This window comes from Notamacropus eugenii, chromosome 2, assembly GCF_028372415.1.
Source record: "Notamacropus eugenii isolate mMacEug1 chromosome 2, mMacEug1.pri_v2, whole genome shotgun sequence".
NCBI lineage: Eukaryota > Metazoa > Chordata > Mammalia > Diprotodontia > Macropodidae > Notamacropus > Notamacropus eugenii.
Genome location: NC_092873.1, coordinates 189,014,906 through 189,039,852, shown reverse-complemented (window position 1 = coordinate 189,039,852; position 24,947 = coordinate 189,014,906). Strand labels below are relative to the sequence as shown.

The window sequence follows — 24,947 nt, the reverse complement described above, 5'->3', positions numbered from 1 at the left end:
TGGTTCTCCATTAATGCTTCTTGACTAGCTAACAAGGCAAATTTTCCCTTCTAGAATAGTTAGGTTGGCCCAGGGGATAGAGTGCTGGGCCTGGAGTCTTGAGTTCAAATCAGCTCTCAAACCAAAACACTAACTAGCTATGTGACCCTAGGCAAGTAACTTCACCTCTGCTTGCCTCAGTTTTCTCAACTGTAAAACAGGGATTTTACATAGCATTGCTGTGGAGAGATGATATCTGTAAAGCATTTAGAACAGTACAGGCAGGCAGGAGCTTAATAAAGATTTGCTCTTTTCCTTCACATCAGTGTTAACTAGATAAGGATTGCTGCCTGACAACTACAGAACTGTTTCTTTTGACATACCTGAGGTGTATGTGTCAGTATGCAGTTGTTAAAAACCAGTATATAGTTGTTAAAATTCATTCAGGACTTTCCATTCCTACATCAAGCACTTAGTGATAGGATTCATACCCCTGAAACTCCTTGTAGTGGCCAACATTGACCTTGATCTCCATGCCAAAGGCCATGTGTAGGGCTGTTTTCTATTTGTCATGTAGTGGAAAAGGCCTCACTACATGATATAATAACCCCAAGGAAATGACACACTGAAATTCCTATGAAACAGTATATATAGGAGGATCTTATTGTTTGGGCACAATATAAAACTATTTGCAAGTTATGTAGCCACTCCTAAGCATTTCATCTCCTCAGATCATGGGATTCCAGATTTAGGGCTGGACACTCTCCCCTCTTTCAAAGCTTGAGGACCTTGTAAAATGTGAAGATGTTGATTTGCCCCTCAGGACCCTGAGGCAGGAGGGTTCTGAAGACTCCTTAAGGCTTTCTTACTATAAAATGCTTTATGTGTCCAGTATTCAGAGCTGTGTTTTCTCCTTGGCCAGCTCCAAGAACAACATTTGTGAGTCAGTGACGGACGAGAGGAAGTGGTTTTCTTACTTTTTCAGTGTTTGGGCAGTTTTATACAACCCACATTTTTGCAAAAGTTCTCTACATTTCCTTTTGCTAAGGCCAAGCTCTGTTACCTCTGCAAATGCAGGAAAGCAATAGCAGAGATACAGAGAAAATAATGACTAACTTACTTTCCTCCTCAGTGGGCACAACCAATGGAGACCTGGCGAGAGGAGAAGGAACTCCTTCCGAGCTCACTCACTACTGTCTGGAAAGAAAAACCTGAGTATTAATCCTTCCTCTGATACTGACATACTGGCTGTGTGACCCTGGGCAAGTCCCTCAACCTTTCAGCATTCTTAGGCAGATATCGAAGACAATAAGTTACAGGGAAGACACTGCCTTGCTTTGGTAGAAGGAGTTTCCTTGTCCATGGTTTCTCTTTATCAGAGAAATCACAGGTCCAGGTTCTTTCTGCCATATTTTGTACCGAGGCATGTAAGTAGATAATTGTTCGTGGCTTTCCTAGGTGCAAGCTTCTCCTAAGTAAGTTCCATTCTGGGTACAGTTCATTGTTCCTCTGTAGTGTCTGTCCTAGGTATAGATATACAAAGAAGGCTTAACTCTGATACATAAGAGTTACGTAGAAAAGTGGGTAAAGTCCTGTGCCTGGAGTCAGAATGACCTGGGCTCAAATCTGGCCTCAGACACTAGCTGTGGGACTCTGGGCAAGTCTCTTAACCTCTGTTTGCCTCAGTTTCCTCAACTGTAAAATGAGGACAATAACAGCACCTATCATCTCTCCAACTTGTTACAAAGATCAAATGAAATAATACTTGTAAAGCACTTAGCACAATGCCTGGTACATAATGGGCACATAATAAATGTTTATTTCCTTCCTCTCCTCCCTCCCTCCTTCCTTTCTTACTGTGGCTGAAGCATTTAACCCTTCAGTGCCCCAGGGCATGCTCTAACACCATTGGTTGGAGAGGAATTTTTCTGCATTGCTGAAGGAAATTCCTCACTGGGAATCTGTACTCCTGTAAAGCCACATATCCAATAAAAATAAAAATAAACACACACACATATACACATATATACTATATAAATGTACATACAGAAGCTATATGTATATACACATATATATGTGTATATGAGATATATATATGTTTATGTGCGTATGTATACATATAGTTTCCCTTAGAATGCAAACTCCTCAATAGTAGGGTCTATCTCATTTTTATATTTGTATAGGTCCTAACAAGGTTATTGGCACATAGTAACTGTTTTTAAAATGCTCAGTGATTGATTAAAGAAAGAGAAGGATTCCAACACAGAGATATAAGAAGGGAAAAGATGGGGTTTATACAAATACATAGAGACAGGAAAGGATCAGGGAACAATTTGCATCCGTTTGTAGAGTGTGAAAGAGAATAATATGAAATAAGGCTGGCTAAAGAGTTTGTCATATTGTAGAAGTGACAGGGAACTAATGAAGATTGTTGAACAGAGCCATGACATGGCCAGAGCTGTGCTTTAATATGATTATTTTTGGCAGCTATGTGAAGAAGGGACTAAAAAAGGGAGGGATTAAAGGGCAGGGAGCCATTTATGAAGATCAGGTGAGATGCAATAAAAGCCCAAACCAGCACAGTGATTATGTGAATGGAAAGGAAGAACAAGAAGCAAGAGGCACTGTAGAGATAGAATCAAAAGGATGGGGTAGGGTGGGGGGGTAGAGGAAAGGGAGGGGAAAGAGTTGAAGATGACACCACTGTTTAAAGTCTAAGTGACCGGAAGGATGGTAGAGAAATAATGGAATCTGAGGAGTTTTAGGAAGAAGGGGATGAATTTGACATTTCAGCAGGACATCTAGGTGGAGATAATTGGCCAACAGTGGCAATGAAAGACTAGAGCTCAAGAGTGAATAAGGATGACTACATTGTTTTGGAGTCATCTACACAAAGAGGCTTCAATTCTATTGCTACAGCCACTCTCTATTACAGTGGTTCCAGATTCATCCCAATCTTCTCAACCTAATAAAATCATGCTGGAAGGGGCATCAAGCCCAGCATCTTTATTCTTAGAAATGAAATGCAGTAACTTAGCATGGAGATGTCTGAGGCAGAATTTGAACATAGGTCTCCTTGACTCCAAGTCCAGAGTTCTGTCTGCTATACCATACTGCATCCTCAATATGTTAGCTACCCACTGGAGTTGTTTATTCATTCAGTCATGCTCAACTCTTTGTGACCCTCGTGGACCACAGTACCACCCACTGGCATTACCATGCCTTGTCTAACTGCTGCTAATCAAGAGTTGCTCTAGCTCCAGGATTTAAAACTTGGCACTTTTCTCTGACTACAATTTATTTTTCCTCTGCCTCTTCCACTCCCTTTTACTGGCACATAATCTATGTTCCCTTTCATTACTGTCTGTCTTTTAAAACATAGGTCCTTTCTTCCCAAATAGAGTTTAATCTTCTTGAGGGCAAAAGTTTCTTTGCATGCACTGACATCTGTTGGTTCGGTGCTGAACCAATAAGCGTTTCTTGTTTTGGATGAGGTTGGTGATGACCATAGCTCAGTCAGGAAGGGCCACTCAAAAAGCTTTCAGAGCAAAACGTTATCATTGCATATTTCCTACATACACAACCCCAGGAGCTTGCAGTAATTAGTGTACTACCTGGTGAAGGTTGATGCTGTGATAAATTTCCTCCCAGACTCGATCACAGGTGCACTGGTTCAAACTTTGGGGATGAATCACTGAAGCTGACTCTAGGGTGGCTGATGCGTGAGCCTGCAGTGCCTCCATCACTCGCAGGGGGTTGGAAACCTCAATGAGAACACAGAAGAGAGCAAATGGTCAGGAAAAGCACCACACTCTTTCTCCATGGCACGATGTGGATGGCATGATGGCTATTTTAATAAGATTTGTTCTCTCCAGGCCTGGCACTCTATCCACTGTGCCACCTCACTGTCCAGAAGGCATTTTAAACATCATCTAATCCAAGATCCTCATTTTCCAGCAATTTAGCGTAATGAAAAAAGGATTGGCCCTGGAGGACTGGCTACATTTGATCACAATTCCCCTCCTAAATAATTCTTTAATTTAGGGAAAGCCAAGTGATTTCACATTTTCCTTATTTGTGAAGAGAGGGGGTTAGCTTAGATGATCTCTATGGCCCTTTCCCCTCTAACTCCTATGATTATCACAAGATCCAGAGATAATGAATGATTTGTTCAATATCACATAACTAGTTTGTAGGAAATCCAAGACTAAAGAAAGAAGGCAAGTCTTCTGACCCTCCATCCACCTTGCTTTGTACCAGACCACAATTACTTCCTGCAAGACTGAATTTGTCATCATGGTTAGAAATGTCCCTCATGTAAGTCATCATACTCACATTTAAATAATAAAATTCAGATCTCTTGGACATGATTCCAGCAAGATAGATTGAGAATACTTAAATGAACAAATCTCACCTTCAAAAACTTTGTGTGTAGTTGCATCAATGCATCAATTCTGTTTCGCTCTTTTAGTTTGGTCAAAAGCTTCTGCTGCCAAGGATCACGTTTTGGCTTAATCTGTATGACAAGTTCATCATCACCATCATCATCATTATCTTGATGTAACAATAATTCTCAACATTATCCCCCAAACATTCAAATTTCAGACTATAATGGAATGCATGATTGAAGGTAGAGGCTAGGATGAGGAATTTTTGTCAGAGAGCTAAGATACCATGAGAGTAGGGACAGTATAATGAATTCACAGACATCTGGACAAGGACACCACAGCAGTAGCAGCTGCAGTGGTAGCTGGCACTGACCATTGTGGCACACCTCTCACAAATGCTGCGGCTCAGTCTGAGAAAACACAATACTGCAACAATTTTAGTTATGAAGGATATTAAATACATCATGATCAAGTATATGCATGGATAGAAAATGTGATCTGAAGATTCAGGAAAAGTTTCTCTGATCCAAAATATCTCTTTGAAATTCTACCATTAGAAAGCAATCCCTCTAAACTCTACTTAAAAGAATTACTTATTCTTCCAAGATGTAAATGGCCCTGGAAAATTCATACTAGTCTACCTGACAGTGACATATAAGGTTAGTCTAACTACTAGACTTGTGTTAACATACACTGATACAAGTATTAATAATGTATACTGACACTTTTATGTACATACATACACTGAAACATGAATGTAGTGACACGTAGACACATGTATGCAGTGATAAGACATACTGATATATGTATATGTGACATGCTAACAAATACATGGATTAGTGCAGACACATGCACATTATGAGTCATGAATACATAAATCCCAATTCTGATGCTTACTACCTGTGTGACTTTGGGGAAATCCCTTAACTTCTCTGTCTCCTTATCAGTAAAATGAGGAGGTTGAACTAAACAGCCTCTGAGGCCCCTTGCAGCTCTAGATTTATAAGCCTATGAGCCCAAGATGTAAGACTGAGTGCATATCTAGAATCTGGGCTAGATTCTCCCCATGTCCTGCAGGACTCCACTCCCTACAGAGACCTGTTAGCTCTGAAAACTGCTTTAGTAGCATGACATCCTGAAAGTTTCTCTCTCAGCTGCCCTACCACAACCCACAACAAAGAGACAGAAAGAAAACCAAGATCAGGTGGCTATTTTTACCTTTACGAAGGGAATCCAGTTGGCTGTCTTTTTTAAAGCCATGCTAGGTTTTAATAAATCCTGGTTTTCAACTTTAGCCACCTTGACATCATAGGATGGAAATGTTTTCAATCTCTGTTGTTCACAGAAGATGCTCTGAAACTTCTGAACAATCTAAAAGGGACAGGGAAAGGGAGGTGAGAGTCCTAGAGGAAGTATCAGGAATTGGTGATTGAAAAAGTGACCATTGGTTTACCAGGTTCTTGGATAACAGCAAACATTGTATTCTAAAATGCCTTTGAGCTGAGGTGGTTGATTTCCTAGGTAACACCATCATGTCTGCAAATGATATTTTGATTGCTGCATTTCTAAAGTTAATCTTGTTAATATAAGTCCCCTGTCTCATTGCAGTTGATAGAATTTCCTCATATTATATCAAGTAAAAGCAGTGAGAGCAGGAATCCTTAAAAATCCTAATGAGGACTTGGAGGGAATGATGAACAGTGTTATGATATTTTATGTATGAAAATCATTTAAATTTAAATAGTTAAACAAATTTAGTTGTTTGCATTGATGTGTAATGTTTTTAATTAAATATATTTAATCCTGTGTAACGGAGTGATAAAGGAAATCCCCAAAGCTGGAGGACCTCCCAAGTAGTTAGACATGTGCTCTGGCCCCTTTCAAAGAGACATACATCTTGTGGGATGGCACAGGAAATTTTTGATTGGTTCCCATTGACTAGGGCTGTGCTGAAGATGATTGGGAGTGACAGTGTGGGGTGGGGTGGGAGGAATACTTCTTGTTGGAGGAATCTCCCCTTCTGTGGTCTATAAGGACTGTGGAAATAGCTCTCTCTTTGGACCCTCTCAGTGCAGGGCGAGGGATGGGGGGGGGGGGGGAACGGACTCTCTGAGCATTTTCTCTTCTTCAGACTCCACACTTTTCTTTCAGCAACACATGTATTTGGATACAGAGTTTTTCCAAGTACCAGGAAAAAGAGCTCCATCTCATCAGCAGAATTCTTTAGATCCTCTGTGTTGTAACAGATGTTGAAATGAGAGAGGAGGAGTTCTAGATGAGGCTTCAGTTCTACCACTTCTGTTTTATGGCAGGGCAGAATAGAGGTAGCTTCTTTTCTGACTGACCCTATGAAAGAAACCAAAAATCAAATATACTAAAAAGAAATGAGCACATGCCTAAAAGGGGAAATGGAGAAGCTGGTAGAAGCATTGGGTAAAAGCTTCTCCTCCACATCTATGCACTGGTGAGGTGGAAAGAACACTGGATTTGGAATCAGAAAGCCTGGGTTCAAAACTTGCCTCTGACAATTATTATTTGTGTGATCCTGGGTGAATCTGAACCGCTCTAAGACTCAGATGTTTTTTTTTCATATGTAAAATAAGGATCATAATACTTGAAGTACCAGCTTCACAAGGCTATTGCAAGGAAACTGCTCTGTTAAATGTAGATTATTAATATTATTACTTATAATATTTAGGTAAAGACAGACCATTCTCTGCCTCAACTTTTATTAAGCCTTTATCACTGAAGGAGCATTGCATCAGACAAACTAAGACCCGGGAAAGGCCTTAGCTTGAAAAGGCCAATGTCTCCCACTGCATCTGGGACCATCTCTATTTGTCCCGATCTAGATCTAGCCGCTGAACCCAGATGGCTCCAGAGCAGAGAGTGCGGCTGGTGACCTTGCACAGCCCTCCCTCACTTACAATTCACTTGCATGTCATGGCATCACCTCCCTGATGTCACACTCCTCTTCGAGAACGACAGACAAACAGCAGCAACAAACTACTTACAATAATAACGTTACTATTCACTCACCACTCATTTTGACTATTGAGAAACAGAAGAAAAGCTTTTCCCATTGAATTTGCTAGATCTCAGATTTTTTTCTTGCCTGAATTTGGAAGACAAGCCTCCCAAACAAAACTGCTTTTACATATTTGTATCTGCCATAGCAAGGATTTGGTTAGACCATGTTCAGACGGAGGGCTGTGTATTCATCCATTCATCCAATATTTATTTGGAGTCTAGTATGTACAAAGCATTGTGCAAGGCACCAAGGGGGATTCAAAGGTTATTATTAACAAACTCAAATCAATCACTACTCATATTAACAACATTAATTAATAATAATGATGAATTATTCCATGAATATGGATCCTTAGTTCCTTCTATTTCTCTTTCCTAGGAAGCAGATCTCCTGCCTCATTGCCCAAGGTAGCAGATTACAGGGGCCAAATGGGAACTAGAGGAGGGTACGATTCAGGGAGTCAGGCACTTATTACAGAAAGGACCTCAGAGATGCTAAGTAGTCCTCATACCACAGCATCATGTTCCAGAAATTGCTCCAAGTTCAAAGTATGATCTGATTGTTCAATAGAAACAAAGCTATAGAAGAGGGTCACATTTCTGATAAGGAATTGATGATATCAGTCTTTTTAGGGTACACCCATGTTTTAATTGCCTTCAGGTGATATTCACAATGTAGTAGAAAGAACACAGGCTGGAAACCTGGGTTTTCAGATGTGATTCTGATATTATGTGACTATGGGCAAGTCACTTAAATTCTCCGAGTCAGTTTCTTCATTCATTAAATGGGAATAATAATACCTGTCCCAAATCACAGGGTTATTCTGAGGAAAGTACTTTGTAAACAGTAAAGTGCCTTATAACTAGGGGTATGCTGGAGTCATCATGAACTAGCTCACCAATTGATAAATTTTCAGCATGAGCATTTACACCTTGGAAATTGGCAAATACTATTACTGTGTTGTTGATGGAGAAAACTTTAATAATGTGGATTAACCTTCAAAGTGTGTGATGTATACTTTTCCCCCAGACCAGAGACTTTGTCACTAAAGGTTTACCAGCACATCCCTGCCTCTAACTGGTAGTTATTATTATAATATGCGAAGAGAGCACAGCATTTAGCAGAAAGCTTCCTAAATCAATTTTAAAAGGACAATACAGAAGCAAATAAAATAAAATCATATTTCACATGACAAAGAAACAGTCCTACTTCTGACACACATGGTTCATGTGACCCCAGGCTAGGTACTCAACCTCACAGTATTCTAGGCAACTCTAAGGCTGTAAGTTACAGACAAGGCTCTGGACTGCACTGCTAAAGGCAGTCATCTCATTCGGGAGTTTCTGACACCAGTGAAAGTATAGATTTAGTCTCAATCCTTAACCCTATCCCTAAATAACAGTGGCAGAAGAGTCTGAAAAATAACATAGTTCTTCAACTATCTGCAGATATAAGTTTAACTGTTGGAAGTCTTTGTAAAGGTTATCTTTGACCAATGATCCGATTCACTGCTGGAGGGCACTTCTATTGTCATTCTCACTATAAGTGAAACCAGAAAACATAACGAAGCTACAGTGAAAATGGAAGGGTAGCTCTCAGGCTTTCTTCCGAGAAGCATCTGGTTAAGCTGGTTCCTTTAGGTGACAAAAGGCAACAAAAAGGGTGATTTCAGGGACAGTTGGCCTTCTCACCTTATGCTTCTCATAATCCTAAATAAAGAGAGCACCAAGAAGAAGAAGAATTTATATAAAAGACGAAGTCAATTTTATGATTAACCTGATTTCAATGTGAGAGTGGGCCCATGGAGAACAGTGGAAATTATGCTGGAAAATAGAGATATAAAAGAGGCCAAAGATCTGGAGACTTCCTACAAATCTTTCACCTGTGTTCCCTACATGAAAAATAAAGACAGAGGCAATTCTCATAAAGAGTTAATAGAAATATAGGTAGGGTGTATAGGTCAGTAAGTTACTGATTCCTTCTGGTTGCTTTTTTAAACAAAAACACTATCAGAGATCTTTTCCATTCTTTTGAATCTTCTCCTTGAGATATCATGAAATTGATACTTGAGAGCCTTTGAAACTGTGTCAACTCTTGTACAGATTTCTTCATAAAGAGAGTCAGAAAGCAACAATTATGATAAACACTATAAAATTACATTATGAAAGTGAAATTAATTATATCTTAAGTTAGAGAGCAAATGATTACTGATGTGGCAGTTATTTCAGAACTAATTGTCTCCGGACAGACAGACCATCTACTGGTTGGGACAAATTACAAATTTGAAGAAGGCATAAAGGTAAAAAGATAAGACTGATATTGCCTGCCTTCTCAATGAGAGGAGGAGGATCAGGAGGCAGAGAGAGAATTTGGAATTCAAAATTTTAAAAATGAATGTTAGAAAATAAAATAATGCATCTAGAATAAAAAAAAGAAATGACTGTGACTCCAATAGCTCTCATCCAATCTTTTTAAATATACTAATTCTAAGAAACGGGAAGAGAACAAAGATAAAGACATTGACTCTAGCATCATTTCTTAGAGAAGATTAACCAGAGCAAGAGTAAACACCTGGATGCTAAAAGAAATCAAAAACTATTATTATTCTGCAAATATTTGATTTGGAAGGAAATGGCAGCCAGGTTGGAAGGATATAATCTGTATCACCTCACAAAACAGTGACAAACAGATAAGGAGAAAATGAGCTTACAGAGAACTCATTTTCACACCTAAGTCAGATTTTATCAAAAAATATTTGAAGACGAAATCAAAAGGGAAGTAAAAACTATGAAATGGAATAGAGCTGCCAGCTCTGATAAGTGATCAACAGTGATGACACTGGAATAACCACATTTAGATTCTGCCAATTGATATGCTATAGGAAAAATAAGCAATGGCACTTAAAAAGGTAAAAATCAGGGATTGTGATTGAACCTGACCAAATACATGCAAAGGGAATTTGTGTTACAGACAGTATAATTTCAAAGACACCCAAGGATCAATTTCCATGATATCTCAAAGAGGAGAAGATTCCAAAAGAATGGGAAAAGATCACAGAACGTACTTTAATTTATTTTTTTTAAAAAAGTAACCAAGATTAAATCAGTAATTACCAATCCATAAGGCTACTTTCATATATATAAATATATAATTTTTATAAAAATAGTCTATATATCCATCAATAGAGATCTTGATGAAAACCTGAGAAAGGAACAGGCAAGTTTTTGTAGAACATTTTCCATAACATGCCAAATCAATTAGAGTTATACAATTGATTAAGATCTAGAGAATGCAAGATTCCACTGCTACTATGGTGTATTTTTTTAAAAAATAGCACTTGATGAAAGAAATAAAACTCTAAGGGGATAGGGAGTGGGGAGAGGATAAAGAAGGTATCTTCAGAGGGTAAGGTGAGGGAATAGGTTAAAAGTGAGATATAGAAAGGTCTTTAGATTTAGAGGAATGAGAGGATAAGGGAGGGAGTTTTAGAGAGGAGGGGGACAGAACAGGTCAAAGGAGTGTATAAAAGGGTGTTTACATTTAGGGGAATGGGAGGTAAGGGAGGGAATTGCTGGAGTAGGGGTAGATTAAGTAACAAGAGGGCAAGGTAGCAGGTAGAAATAGAGGAGTTAGGAGAGATAGGAAAAAGATATGGACAAACATAAAAACAAGATTAGGAGTAGAATCTCTTAGGGAAAGTATATGTTTCTATTAGTATGTATGTACATATGCATGTGTATATGTGTATACATGTATGTATATATCAATACCTATATATAAATATATCCATTCTCAATTGTAGCCTTGGAATGATGAGTAGTGGGGAGGTAGGGGGGAAAAGCAAAGTAAAAAGTGTACAGCAGAGAACAAAAGAAAACCTACAAGGAAGCAAAGAAAAGATGGACAGCTTTGAACTTAACATACAGTATTTAATATATAGGCTTTCTTAAAATGATAAGTTATTGCTTTATATTCTGAATCCTCTTCTATATTCCGCTGTGCACATGTTTTCTCTTCTTTTTTCTTTTATATTTACATTTGCAATGTTTCTTTTTCTTTTCTTATTATGTATTTAAGTTTTATTTGTTTAAAATTTTTAAAATGTGGAAAGAAAAAAATAGCACTTGATGCATTAACACAAAATATAGCACTGAAGGCTCTCCTTAAACAAGATGTAGTCCATAAACATGAAAAGAAAACATGGAAATCTAGGGCAGGTATGGCTATAGAGATAGCTTTGTTCCATGATGTGCTTAGTATTGACATCAGACTAGGGACATTTATCAACAATCAATTAACTAACACACATTTATTAAGTGTCTATTATGTGTCAGGCATTGTTCTAGGTGCTAGTACTACAAAAATAATAGTAAGACAGTCCCTGCCCTCAGAGTTTTATATTTTATAAGTTTATATATTATATTACATTTTAATATTTTTTACATATTATAAATAACATTTTATATTATACATAGTTTTGCTGGAGAGAGAATATGGTAACATTCTCGGTAAAAACAATATGCATACAAAGTAAAAGTGTAGTGTTTGGGAGGTGGCACTAACAATTTGGGGAAGTAGGAAAGGCCTTTCAAAGGAGATGACATCTGAATTGAGACTTAAAGGGAATCAGGATTTCCAAAAGGCAGAGGTGAGAAGCAAGGGCATTTCATGCATAGGGGACAGTCTGTGCAAAGGTACAGAAAAAAGAAACGTAAAATTATGTATAGGGTACAGAAGTTTGTCTAAGCTATGGAAAATGTCCTGTATGCAATCCAAATAAAAGTATTCATGATCAACAATGAAATTGTCTAAATTCCCAGGTGGCTTTATATTAATTGCATAGAGTTCTAGAGAAACATAAAGCCTTCCTCACCAAAATTTACAGCAATGCTAAAGAGATTGGTCTAAAGACTCACTGGAAAAACATATCTTGCCCAAACTGTGATATGCAGCTAGAAGGGCAGCCTGTAGAATTTTTCATTAATATATTCATCAATCTTGGATGGATATTATGCATTGACCAACTACAGACCTAAACCTAGAACTGACTAGGAGAAGGAGTTTGGGCTGGATCATACTCATTAGATTGTAAGCTCCTTGGGGGCAGGGACTCCCTTTTGCCTCTTCCTGTATCCCAAGCGCTTGGCACACAGTAGGCATTTAGCAAATGTTTACTGACTGAGTTATTATATTTGTATAATTGGATAGGGCTTTCAACAATCCCAACCTTCTTTGTTCCCACGAAAGCCCATCTTCTTATCATTACTGTTTCCTTGATGTAACACTTGTGGATGTTAAAGGTGACCAGGGAGAACCAACTCTACCCTTTTCCCCCATACTGGTTTTGTCTCCCAAGATGTAATCAGTGACACCAAGGTAAAATTAACTGACCTATTTTAGACTTAGGGACAATATAATGGTTTCTCAGCTCCATGGAATAAGCCTTCTCTGCATCTTTAGGGATTTTATATTAGATGAAAATTTAGAAGCTATTTTAGAAATGATTCAGACAATCAGAAAGAAGGTACCGATTTTCTCTAATCACTTTTCGTAATGTCTCCTATCTGATGATTATTGACTGTGAGTGGATGGGAATGTGTCTGATGTTGTCTATATTTCACACGTAAGGGAAGGGAAATGGGATAAACATTTATACAGCACCTACCATGTGTTAGGTACTGTGTTAAGTGTTTTTACAAAATGTTATCTTACATCTTACATTTTCCTAGTAAATTTTGATATTTTAAATCAGAATTATGAATATTTATCTAATTTGTGAAAATGCTTATGATTCTCATGGTAGATATTAGCTTCTGGGGCATCCTGATTAGCCTATTAAGTTCCTATAATTCTAACATAATTGAAATGTAACTTGATAGTACGCAGGACAGGTTCAGCCTTGACTTACCAAAGCAATCCTCATATTTAAAATTATAAACTTTTACATACATACATACAACTCTCCTCCATTTTCAAAGATGTAAGGTGAGTAATTTTTCACCTGAGGTGCTGGTCACTGAAGAAGCTGAATAGTTAGAATTGTGGTTGTCAGCAGACAGAGACTCAGGGTCTGTATGTCCAGCATACATATCTCCATTTTCTTGACCGACCTCAGGGTGTTCCAACCTGTCAGATATGGGCAGGTATTGTAACACCTGTGGATAAAGAACAGAATTGAGAAGGAAAATATTAGAAAGTTCCAGAGTACGGCTTAGAGACATGACTTAGTTTATTTTACACACACACACACACACACACACACACACACACACACACTTGACTTTGTTTATAGTACATACATACATATATACACACATGTACATATGATACAGAATAATGTGAATGAAAAAGGAACTTTAGTAGCCACGCCCAAGATGAAGAATTCTCTTGTTCTTTAGCCTGCTTTTCTCTCACCGTTCATAAATACTTAATGAACAAATATAGCATTAAGCTAAAACTACACTTTATAGCTTTACAAGCTTCCAAATAGTCATTGGAATGAAGTTACATTTACTAGTTCTTCCTGGTTTAATTAGTTCTGATGCTAATAGTTTTGTGGATTTATTTTGTATTCCACTACATTTGTTTCTTTACTGATTCTGTGGGGGTAATTAAGTATACCATCATGTCATGGGCAAATAGGGATAACTTTATTTCTCCTTTGCTGATATTTATACTTTGTATTTTGTTCTCATCTTATTGTTGAGCTGGCAATCTTAGACTATACCAAATGATAGTGAGGAGAGAGCGTTCTTGTTTCATCCCCAGTTTATAATGGCAAAGATTCTAGTGTTTTCTCTGCTGCCAATAATGCTAGCTCTTGGTTTTTTAGATAAATGTTTTTAATCACAGTAAACAAAAGCCTTTTCATACCTATGCCTCCTAGGCATTTATGTTAAAAATGAGTGCAGCATTTTGTCAAAGGCTTTTGATGCATCTAAAGCCAGTAGGCATCTCAAATTCAGCAGCAACTAAATGACTCATTTTTCCCCCCAAACCCTCTCCCCTCTTCCTAACTTCTCTATTATTGTTAAGGGAACCATCATCTTCCCAGTCACCCCGGCTTGAAACTTCAGAGTCATTCTCAGCTCCTGTCTCACACTTACCCACCATCCCAATCCATTTCCAATTCTTGTTTCTATCTTCATTTGTCGTTGTTTAGTTGTTTCACTCAGTCAGATTTTTTGTGACCCCCTTTGAGGCTTTCTTGGCAAAGACACTTGAGTAGTTTGCCATTTCCTTTTCTGGCTCATTTTACAGATGAGGAAACTGAGGCAAACAGAGCTAAGTGACTTGCCCAGAGTCACAGAGCTAGTAAGTGTCTGAGGTCAGATTTAAACTCAGGAAGATGAATCTTCCTGACTCTAAGCCTGGCATTTTACCTACTGTACCATCTAAAATAGCATCTCTGATATACATCTTTCTTTTTCCACTCATACAGCTACCTATGATAGTACCTACCTTCCTCTACCATTCTTAGACACTGATCTATTTGAAGTTCCTCATAAGACACTTACTCTCAGCTTCCAACTCACTATCTCCCCCTCCCAACCATTCTTGGAATGGGCTCTTTCCTAACGAGTTTAGTTGCGTTCATGAGCTTCCTTTAAGACTCGATCTAAATCCTATTTTCTGCAGAAGGCCTTTCCTGGTCCCTCTGAGTGCCAGTTTCTTTCTTTTGAGATTACCTGCCATTCTGTATGGACACAGCTGTCTGCATGTTGTCTCCCCCTATTAGAACGTGAGCTCCTTGGGGGCACAGGTCATCTTTTTTATTTTTTTCTTTTGTATTCCCACCACTGGTCACAATGCCTAACACACGCAAGTGCCTAATAAATATGCAGTGATCAATCTGTGTGAGTTTCGCTATTTTTTGTTTTGTTCATATGACTAACTATACTAATCGTTTTCCTAGTGTTGAAGTATCATTGTATCCTTGCTATGAATCCAATTCAATCATAATGATTTATTCCTGCTATAGTCTCCTTACAATAATTTTATTTAAATTTTTTTCACCAAGTATTAAAGCAAAGTGAAATTGGTCTATAGTTTTTCCTTTCCTTTGTCATGGTTTGGTATCAGGACCATTTTGGTTCATAAATGGAGATGGCAGGTTGCCTTCTTTATTCTTGAGAAGAGTTATTCCATAGGTATTAATTGCTTTTTAAATGCATCAAAGAATTCATTTGTAAAACTACTTGGCCTAGGGTTTGTTTGTTCTGTTTGGTTCTGGCAGTTCATTTATAGCTTATTTGAATTCTCCTTTTGAGTTTAGGTTGTTCAGGATCTCTAGTTCTTGTTTTACTGATTTGGGCATTTTATATTTTTGTAGATACTCATCCACTTTCTTTGAATTCTCAGTTTTACTGACATAATTCTTTAACAGTTTCTTGTAACTCTTATTTCCCTTTTGTATCTTGTGAATTTATCTTGTTCATTTCTCCCCCTGGCAATTTGAATTTCCTCTTTCCTTTTCTTGACTAGGCTAGGTAATAGTTTATCTATCTTGTTAGCCTTATTTAAAAAACAAACAAACAAACAAACCCAGATCTTAGTTTTATCAGTTGTACAGTTTCTTAAAGTCTTTTTTTACTCCTTGTTTTCATTTTAACATAATTGATGTTTTTATTATTTATTCTTAGTTCTATTCATTATTTAGAATTTTGTTACTTAGTCTCTAAGTAGATCTGGTTTTTCTTTTTTTTACCTATATTCCCTTTATTAATTACTATTTGCTATGGTCTTTAAAAGATGTATTTATTATGATTGCTTTTTTACATTTGTTTATGACTCATTCTACAGCACATAATCAGTTTTTTAAAAGGTACCTTGTGTGCTGAGAAATACATAAATCTTTCAACACATTTTTTAATAAATATTTTTAATTCAGAAGATACTTAGGTCAGTCAAATCTAATTTTTCTGCCAATCTAGTCAGCTCAATATTTTTCTTTTTGTCATATTTTTGTTGAATTTATTCCATTCTGAGAAAGGAATATTAAAGTCTTTTCTTATATTACCATTGATACATTTTTGTAATTCTTCTAGTTTTTTTAACTTAGATGATAGACTAACTATATATATATATATATATATATATACACACACACACACACACACACACACACACACACATACACTAAAGCTCAGAGATTAAGTCCCTTGCCCAGGGTCACACAGCTAGTAGCACAGATAGGGGTGTTCTGGGAATACTGCTTTCTCTACCTCCTTACTCCCCTACCCTCCCTATGGTTGTCTAGGATAAATGCTATTAATTAATTAATTATAATTATATAATATAGCATATAGTATTATATGAAAATTATAGCATAATTATATAGTATAATCAATTAATTATAAGTTAAGATATTTTTACATAAAAGTAGTTCAAGAAAGTCTCACATAATCATAGATTTAAAAACAGAAGGGATCATCGAGGTTATTTAGCTGAAATGTCCCATTTAAGAGACAAGAAATCAAGCCCAGAAAAGACAAGGGGCTTGCCTAAGTTTGTAGAGGCAAAAAACAGCAGAGCCAAGATTTAAACCTAGGTTCCCAAGTCCAGAGCTCTCTCCATTGACTAGAGAAACTTAATTCAGCATATATTCATGGAATCCCTTCTACCTCTAAGTATTATGCTATAAGTCAGTTGATTTGGGTCTAGCTTATGGTAGCTAAATAAAGATGATGCAGAGGAATTGTGAATTGTGGAGTAGGCAGAAGAGGGAGCTCAGGGTAGACAGCCTCAGTTTTCTCAGTAAAGTAGGGAAGGGTCTTTGCTGAGAGTAAAGAGAAAGAAAGGAGTGTAGGGAGCTTCAGGAAAGAAAAGGGTGGTAATAGCTGCTATAGGGAGTGTGACAGGGGCTGTCAGATAAGAAAGGGAGCTTTCTGGGCAGCAAGGAGGACTCAGCTGAGAGTGGATAGCATTTATTTGTAGTGGACTCAATCCCCATAGTTGAAATGTATAACTTTCTCTAATACTATTCAGTAGCACGAAATGAAGTAAGTGATGGAGAAGGCAAATGGTAACAGTAAGCCAAGAGAGCAAGGAATTCAAAGGGAGAGGGCAGAGTAATGGGAACCCGTCAATCAGTCAACTAGCATTAATTACCCATCTACACTGTGTGTGTGGTTTGCCCTTTATTCTCAAAGAGGACCATGACACCAGGGAGATGATGACATGACTTCAAACTGACTTTGATTTGAGTGAGAGAGGGCTGTGCAAAGTTACCAGCTTCACTTTTTCCTCCAGAGCCATCTGGGTCCTGTGGCCAGATATCCATCAGGACAACTGGAGATGGCCCAGGATGTAGTTAGAGACCTTGGCCCTTTAAGCTAAGGTCTTTTCAAGTTTTCACTTTGAGTGAGGCAACACTTATCCAGTGAATAGGCCTCTCTAAGAAGTGGGTCAGGGAATGGCCCCTTTAATAAAAAAAAAAAAAATCAAACTGGCAGAAGAAGACCCTCAGGGTTGCTGGCCAAAAGAGAAACAATTACTATTTACATCTGAGCCAGGAGGGCTCCCAAAATAAGCATTAAGTCATGCTTGGGCAGGGACCTATTTTTATCCAATCCAAGAGATTCAGAATGAATTGGGCTTAAGGGGGGTAGTGGAGTGGATAGAGCACCAGGCCTGAAGTCAGGAAGACTCATCTTCTTGAGTTCAAATCTGACCTCAGAAAATATATGACTGTGGGGTTTGCCTCAATTTCCTCATCTGTAAAATGAGCTAGAGAAGGAAACTGCAAACTACTCCAGTATCTTTGCCAAGAAAACCTCAAATAGGGTCACAATGAATTGGACATGAGTGAAATGACTGAATAACAAATGTAGAGGCACTGTACTTAGCACTGAGGATACAAAGAAAGAACGGGGAAAAAAAAAAGTCAGATATTTAAATCTCTAGGAGTTCACAATCTAACTGACCACTGGATCAAAACTGTGGTAGCTGAGAAGTTCAGCCAGCATAGGGCTGAAGAACTTGGAGAAAAGGGAGTAGCGGAGAGATAAATTGTCCCAGTAAGCACTAAGAATAAATTTAGGAGGAGTGAGGCAGAAGTTTAGGGGTTAAGATCAGAGACAGGAATTTCAGTATTTCGTATGGAGGTAGGATGGTTATGGGTGATGGTAACAGGCCAATATGTTATAGTACCTGTGTTACGTTACACATATTATGTTACACATAACCAACTTATGTGTAACTTGGTTTTTAAGATTGAGACATTTAGAGTTTCTGCTTAGTTGTGATTCTTCTAATTGGTGGGGGAAAGAATAAATAACAATAATGCTGAGTGCTTACATGAAGAGCTTTGGAGAAGAAAGACTATTTTTCATTCTTGCTTTGAGAGAGAGGCATATATGCACAAATAATCCCAGACTCTCTTAAAAAAGAGACTTATGGAGAGAGGGAAAGGAAGAAGGGGAGGGAAAGAGACACAGACAGAGAAAGATTGATTTTCAGAAGGAGCAGACATGTAGAGGAGCTAGCACCTCAGTATTTCCCTCATTCCCAGGTTGACTCCATAGAGACTTCAGGGGATTTCCCCTGAGTGAGATGAGGGTCTCTCACAGTTGAACTGAGATATTCCACTCCTATCTAAAGCTTTTCTGGTCCTGTCTAATCGAGCTTAGACATACACCTATTTGAGGAGCCCAGAAGGGGAAAAAAAGATGGTTGGAATTGCTAGAGTGATAAAAGACAGTGAGAATTAGTCTAGAAAGGTTTCATGGAGGAGGTGAGAGGCATGTATTCACTGTCACCTTCCTAAAAAGGATAAATGGAGCAGAGATACATTGTCAAACCAAACTCAAGGGGGTCAGAAGTGATACAAATTTCATAAACCATTTTCATAGGTGTATTACAGTCACACTATGCCTCCAACCTGTATTTCTAGAGAATGAGTTCACATATTCTATATTCTAGCCAAACTTACCTACTTATTCCTTGTATATAACCTACCAGTTTCCACCTCCATCCCTCTGCATGGCTCCTCCCTCTTGGAATCCCTTTTTTCTCTCAGCTCAAGGGCAACTTCCTGCAAGAGGCGACTCTCCCAGTGGTTATTGCCCTGCCCCTGAAATTATTTAATCTATAAATTATTTTTACTTATCTCTGTACAACTTGTTTCCACAAGTAAAATAAGCTTCTTGAGGGCAGGGACCTTTCTGTCTTTTGTATTCCCAGTGCCTGGCTCATAGAAGAAATTTAATAAATGCTTGTTGATTTGCACAAATGGGTATTTCAGGGTCAGCCAGGTGGTCTGGTGGATAGAGCACTGGCCCTGGAGTCAGGAGGACCTGAATTGAAATCCAGCCTCAGACACTTGTTGCTTATTAGCTGTGTGACCCTAGACAAGTCACTTAACCCCAACTATTTTGCAAAAAAAATAATAAAATAAAATAAATGGGTATTTCAGTCACTTCTCTTACCCTCAGGTAGCTGTGAATGTCTCTAAGTGAATGTAGGTGACACACTAGCCACTTGGTATAGATAACCAGATCTTCCTGTGTTACCAAGTGGCCAGGATTGTTCTTTCCTGTGAGTAAGTTTTCTCGGGCAGCAGCCAGCCTCTCAGCTCTCTGAACAGCATCATTGTACTCCTGCATGATGTGCTCAACCTGCTCCTGTTAAAGGGAAAGATAAAGACAGAACTGATCTCTCCACTCTAGTCTATAATTTTCTTTGCAATTTTATGAAATGCACACAAAGAAAGGATCATTTATGTCATTTACATAACACTTTAATGTTTACAGGGAGAACTCCTAGCTGAGTCAGGTATCATGTTTTTATAGATGAAGAAACTGGTTCAGAGAAGTTAACTTGTCCAGGGTTATACTGCTAGTGTCAGCAATAGCCTTTGAACCCCAGCTTTTCTTAAGTTCAGTGCTCTCCCTACAATACCATCACTGTATCAGTGGTTAATAAGGGATTCTTTTTTTCCCCAAAGGTTCTTCCACATTTTATAAGAACCTGGGAAAAGGGAAAAGGTCACATTCTTAACATGGGGGAGGGCGAGAAGAGAACTCCAGGAAAGAGTTAATTTGGGGTACTTTACTCTTCAACTATTGGCTTTGGGAGCAGGAATCTGCTATTGGGTTTACTTTAGCACTGAATGAATTGAGCTCAGCTGAAGAGACAGTTTCTGCAAAGAAAGAGCATTTCCCAGCTTGTTTCATGGGCCACAAATCCCACTCTGAGATGCATTTTTAAAAAGTAAATAGGCAGATTTGCTGCCACATCAGCCAACAGTAGGTTCATCTATAAATTTCTAGCCCTGACTTTGATATTTGACAATGTTCTTTTGGACTTGCCATTTGGATTTCAAAGAGAACCTCACATCCCATGGAATGGCATGCAGGCTCACCTGGTCCTGAGGATTCCTACCTGGTAAAGAGGATAGAGTTGTTCCATGACACTGCTATGCTGGCAGAACCTCTTCCACCTAAGCATGTGTAAGTATTTGCTCTGGACCAACTGGGTAATTCTCTCTGTGTAAAACTTTAAACGACAATCACACATTAACACTGACCCACAGCCTAAGAGCAATGAAAGCAGGTGAAACCATCTTAGTAACTCTAGTGCCTAGCAGTGTCTGGCATACAGTAGATGATTAATAAATACCTATTGATTGTATAATTGATTGATCAGTTCTGAAAACAACAACAGTAACAATAATACCTAATGTTTATATAGGGCTTACTACATAAAACATGTCGAAATTGTTATCTCATTTGATCCTCCCAACAACCCTTGGGAGGTAGGTACCATTCCTATCTTCATTGCACAGATGAGAGAACTGAGGCAGATGGGGGTTAAAGGACATGCCCAGAGTCACACAGCTAAGTAAATATGAGAGGTTGGAGTGATCTGTCTATTAGGCCAACTAATTTTGTACAATGTGAAGATCATAGCATCATAGATTTTGAGATAGAAAAGCCCAATTCCTTAATTTAAGACAAGGAAACTGAGTCCTATGGAGGTTAAGTGATTTGCCCAATGTCACATAAGAGGCAGAGGTGGATTTGAACTCAGGTTCTCTGCCTCTAAATCCAGTATTCTTTCACTATATTTATTTTTTCTCTTATAAAATTAAAACCCAGCTCAAGCTCACTAACCAAGATGCTTTTTTCAAAAGCCAATTAGCACTTTTCATCTCCATGACCTGTTAAAATAACAACAGGGTCATAACTAGGGCAGGGCAAATAGGGTTTTATCATCGAGTACTGATTTTAGAAGATGCTGAAAGCACTTATGGTACTTTAGCGGAATGAAGACCAGACAGTTAAACTTTGTTACAGTGTTCCAGACCTATGATTTCATCAGTTTTAGGAACTACAAGTTTTGAAACTGTTTCCACTGACAGAGAAACCTCTCTGTAACTTGGAATCGTACAGAGTTGCCTGAGAGGTTAAATGACTTGCCCATGGTCACACAGCTGGTAGGTATTAGTGATATCACTTGAACCCAGCTCTCCCTGACACTGAGGATGGCCCTCTCTCCACTAGCCACCTTACTTCTATCGAGTTAGCAGGAAAACTTAGCTAAAGGAGGAGGCTACTAGACAGACCACTTGCTTCATTTAGGGAGCTAAGTGGTTTAGTATATAGAAAGCTGGACCTAGAGTAAGAAAGACCTGGGTTGAATTCTGACCTGATGTTTACTAGCTATGTGACCCTAGGGAAACATTCAACCTCTGTTTGCCTCAGTTTCTTCAGCTGTAAAATGGAGATCATAACTACCTCCTGGGGTTGTTGTGAAGATCAAATGAAGTAATATTTTTAAAGCACTCAGCATGGTACCTGGCACATAGTAGGCACTATGTAAACACTTATTCCTTTCCCACACCATGCTGGTTTGGTCTGTCTGCCTCATTCATGTTGGCCCTTCTCCTCTTCATTTTTCTAGTCTTCCACCCTTCCCTCCTCCCTCTTCCTAAGCTCTTTCTTCTTGTGCTTTGGTATGCTTGTTTGAGGCTGCATTTCATGCTCTTGCAGGGAAAGTTTAGGCTATTCTAAATGCCAAAAGCCCTGTTGTGGCAAATGATTTCCTGTTCCAAAGTTTTATCAATGACTTAAACGTTTGACAAACCCTATAATTAACTTCTGACCTGAAACTTTTCTTTAAAAATGACATTATTATGGGCATTTCACAGGTAAGATTACAGCTGTTAACCTGAGGTCTGTTTTAGTCACATGTGGAAATAGTCATGGTTGACAGCTATGACAGTAAAGGGCACTAAAAGAAAAGGTGCGTACAAACCAGGCTCTCAGATATGACAATCATCTAGGGAAAATTCCTCTCTAGCTTGGAGAGAAACCACCTGTATGGCTTTCAGCAGACTAAAGGTAAAAACCAGGCCTAGCTCTGCAGAAGAGAAGAGACACTTACCTGGTGCAGAAGCAAAGGTAAGTTTTCAACTGTGTATTCTTTCCTTAAACAGGTTTCTAGCTCCCTCTGCAGGACATCTGCTTGAACAACAAGGGGCTTTGATTCAGCCACCTGAACATCAGAGACAAAGGTAACCCATCTCAAACACAACAGCAGACAGATAAAAAGGGAAATAAAATTATCAGTATAACATAATAGGAAAATTTATCTAGCTCATTATTCATTTTCCTTTCTTGTTTCTTTCCCCTCATCCGTATGTGGAGTAACAAATTGGGCTTGCTTCCTTCCTTCCTTCTTTTTCAAACACATTATATTACCATGCAAAAGTTTCCAAATGCCTAACTATAATAACTGAAATTAAGAAACTGTGAAAACATCTCCCAAAAATGTGTTTCCAGGAAAACAAAGACCTACATCAACACAGCAGGACTAGAATTGCTTCATTTTTTCTTTCACTTATTTAGAAGCAAAACAAAATCCTTTGCTTGCCAAAGTCTCTCTTTTTTCTTTACTTTGGAATGTTTATTTTAATACCTTTTTGGTACTGAAAAGGAAAAGTATAATTACAATAAATTACAGAGGACTAAAGCATTGTTGGAATAATGAATGAATTGCATTAGGTTGGCAGCAGATACTGTAACATTCATTTTATAATATAAGATCAAAGTATCTTTCGTTGTTATTTATCCTTTTAAATATCATTTCCTAGCACATGCCATGATTATGTCCTATTGGGGAAGGGTAGATAACACCTTCGTCTTCCTTGAGAAACAAGCTATAAATTTTGCCTAGGTGACCCACACAGCTGGTTGGAGAAGGGAGTAGAATTAGGGGAGTAAGAGTGGAGAAGTAATCTCTTTCTGATCTGAGACACTGACAGATTCAAGTTTGGGAGAGGATGGTCTGTGAAGAGCTCTCAGGTACACATTTTGGTAAAGTTACCTGCTCAGCTCATAGTCATTGCCCTTTATTGCCCCCTGTATCTCTGCATCCCCAGGCACAGGGGACTTGTGCCAACAATTTTTAATAAATAGCTTTCAAAAGCAATGTTCTTCATCCACTCACTTACCTGTAAGCTTTTCCTCAATGCCAGTTCTCTCTCTTTTCTAAAGTAAGAAACATCCTTTGGTAACCTGACAGAGCTGTAGAAAGATTTGTGTAAACCAAGAGTGTTACAGATACTATAATAGCAAGTGGTACTGAAACGAGCCCCTTGTGTTGAATATATATATATGTATATAATATTAGTATTTTATATACATATATATTCGTATATATGTATACACACACACACACACACAAACACACATATACAGCTCTTTGTGAGGATAAGTTGTAACCCCTACCTCTCAGAGCTGTGGTGAGGATCAAATGAGATTATTTATGTAAAGTGCTTTGAAAACCTTAAAGCATATATAAATGTTATCTATCACTATCCTGTTTCCTTAAGTACAATTCACTTTATACAGAAGTTAGTGACAAATTACCTTGCTGAAAAATTATTTATTATTCATTCTTTTCAAACTTATGAGTATCAAGATCCAATCAAATTAAAATACTTTAGAAGAAGACAATAACTTTTCCTAAGGAGCACAATCATTCCAACTTACATTTAAATAACACCTTATAGTTATGAATCATGATCTCATTTGATCTTCCCAGGAACCTTGTGAGGCCCGTAGTAGAAAGATGAATGATGTCCTCATTTTACAGATTAAGACAAGGAAGTTCAGAGATGTTACATGATGTCTAGTTGACCATAAATTTAGAGCTGGAAAGGACCTGCTACTCTTTTCATTTGGCACATGAGGGCAAATGAGGACCATCACAGGGGAATGGCTTGTCCAAGATCACTCAGAGTATTAAGTTGTAGGACTGGGATCTGAACCCAGGTTTTATAATTCCAGATCCAGTACCGTTTCCATTACACCCCACAGAACTAGAATTGGTGGAGCTCCATTTTGGAGATGGTTCCAGGCTGATCATGCTTCATTCTCCTTCTAGCTTGGCTTCTGATTTCCACAACTTTGCTTGCCACCATGACATTCTCACCCTAGAATTTCCCTCAGCACCTAGGACCTTCTCACTGTGGAGCATCCCTCCATCTCTCCAGCCCCCTTGTCCCATTGGTGAGCTCCTTCTGAGATCTCCATTTTGGGGAG

At 38.3% G+C, this 24,947-nt stretch overlaps 1 protein-coding gene and 1 long non-coding RNA gene across 6 annotated transcripts in view; one reads left to right on the top strand and one right to left on the bottom strand.

The window, feature by feature from the left end:
* LOC140526627 (uncharacterized) overlaps positions 1-24,947 on the bottom strand; it is a 213,057-nt gene that overhangs the window by 166,522 nt on the left and 21,588 nt on the right. For all 5 annotated transcript variants that reach the window (XM_072642999.1, XM_072643000.1, XM_072643001.1 and 2 more), the window contains 9 exons: positions 23,855-23,927; positions 22,786-22,896; positions 20,782-20,895; positions 19,827-20,021; positions 13,400-13,553; positions 6,556-6,713; positions 5,586-5,738; positions 4,394-4,495; positions 3,594-3,743 (listed from right to left, as the gene is read on the bottom strand). In XM_072642999.1, the coding sequence (XP_072499100.1) occupies positions 3,594-3,743; positions 4,394-4,495; positions 5,586-5,738; positions 6,556-6,713; positions 13,400-13,553; positions 19,827-20,021; positions 20,782-20,895; positions 22,786-22,896; positions 23,855-23,927 (1,210 nt within the window). The remainder of the gene's footprint in view (positions 1-3,593; positions 3,744-4,393; positions 4,496-5,585; positions 5,739-6,555; positions 6,714-13,399; positions 13,554-19,826; positions 20,022-20,781; positions 20,896-22,785; positions 22,897-23,854; positions 23,928-24,947) is intronic.
* Positions 19,937-22,980, top strand: LOC140526636 (uncharacterized). Its single transcript, XR_011974454.1, has 2 exons — positions 19,937-20,849; positions 22,838-22,980. It is a non-coding gene; the product is annotated as an uncharacterized lncRNA (long non-coding RNA).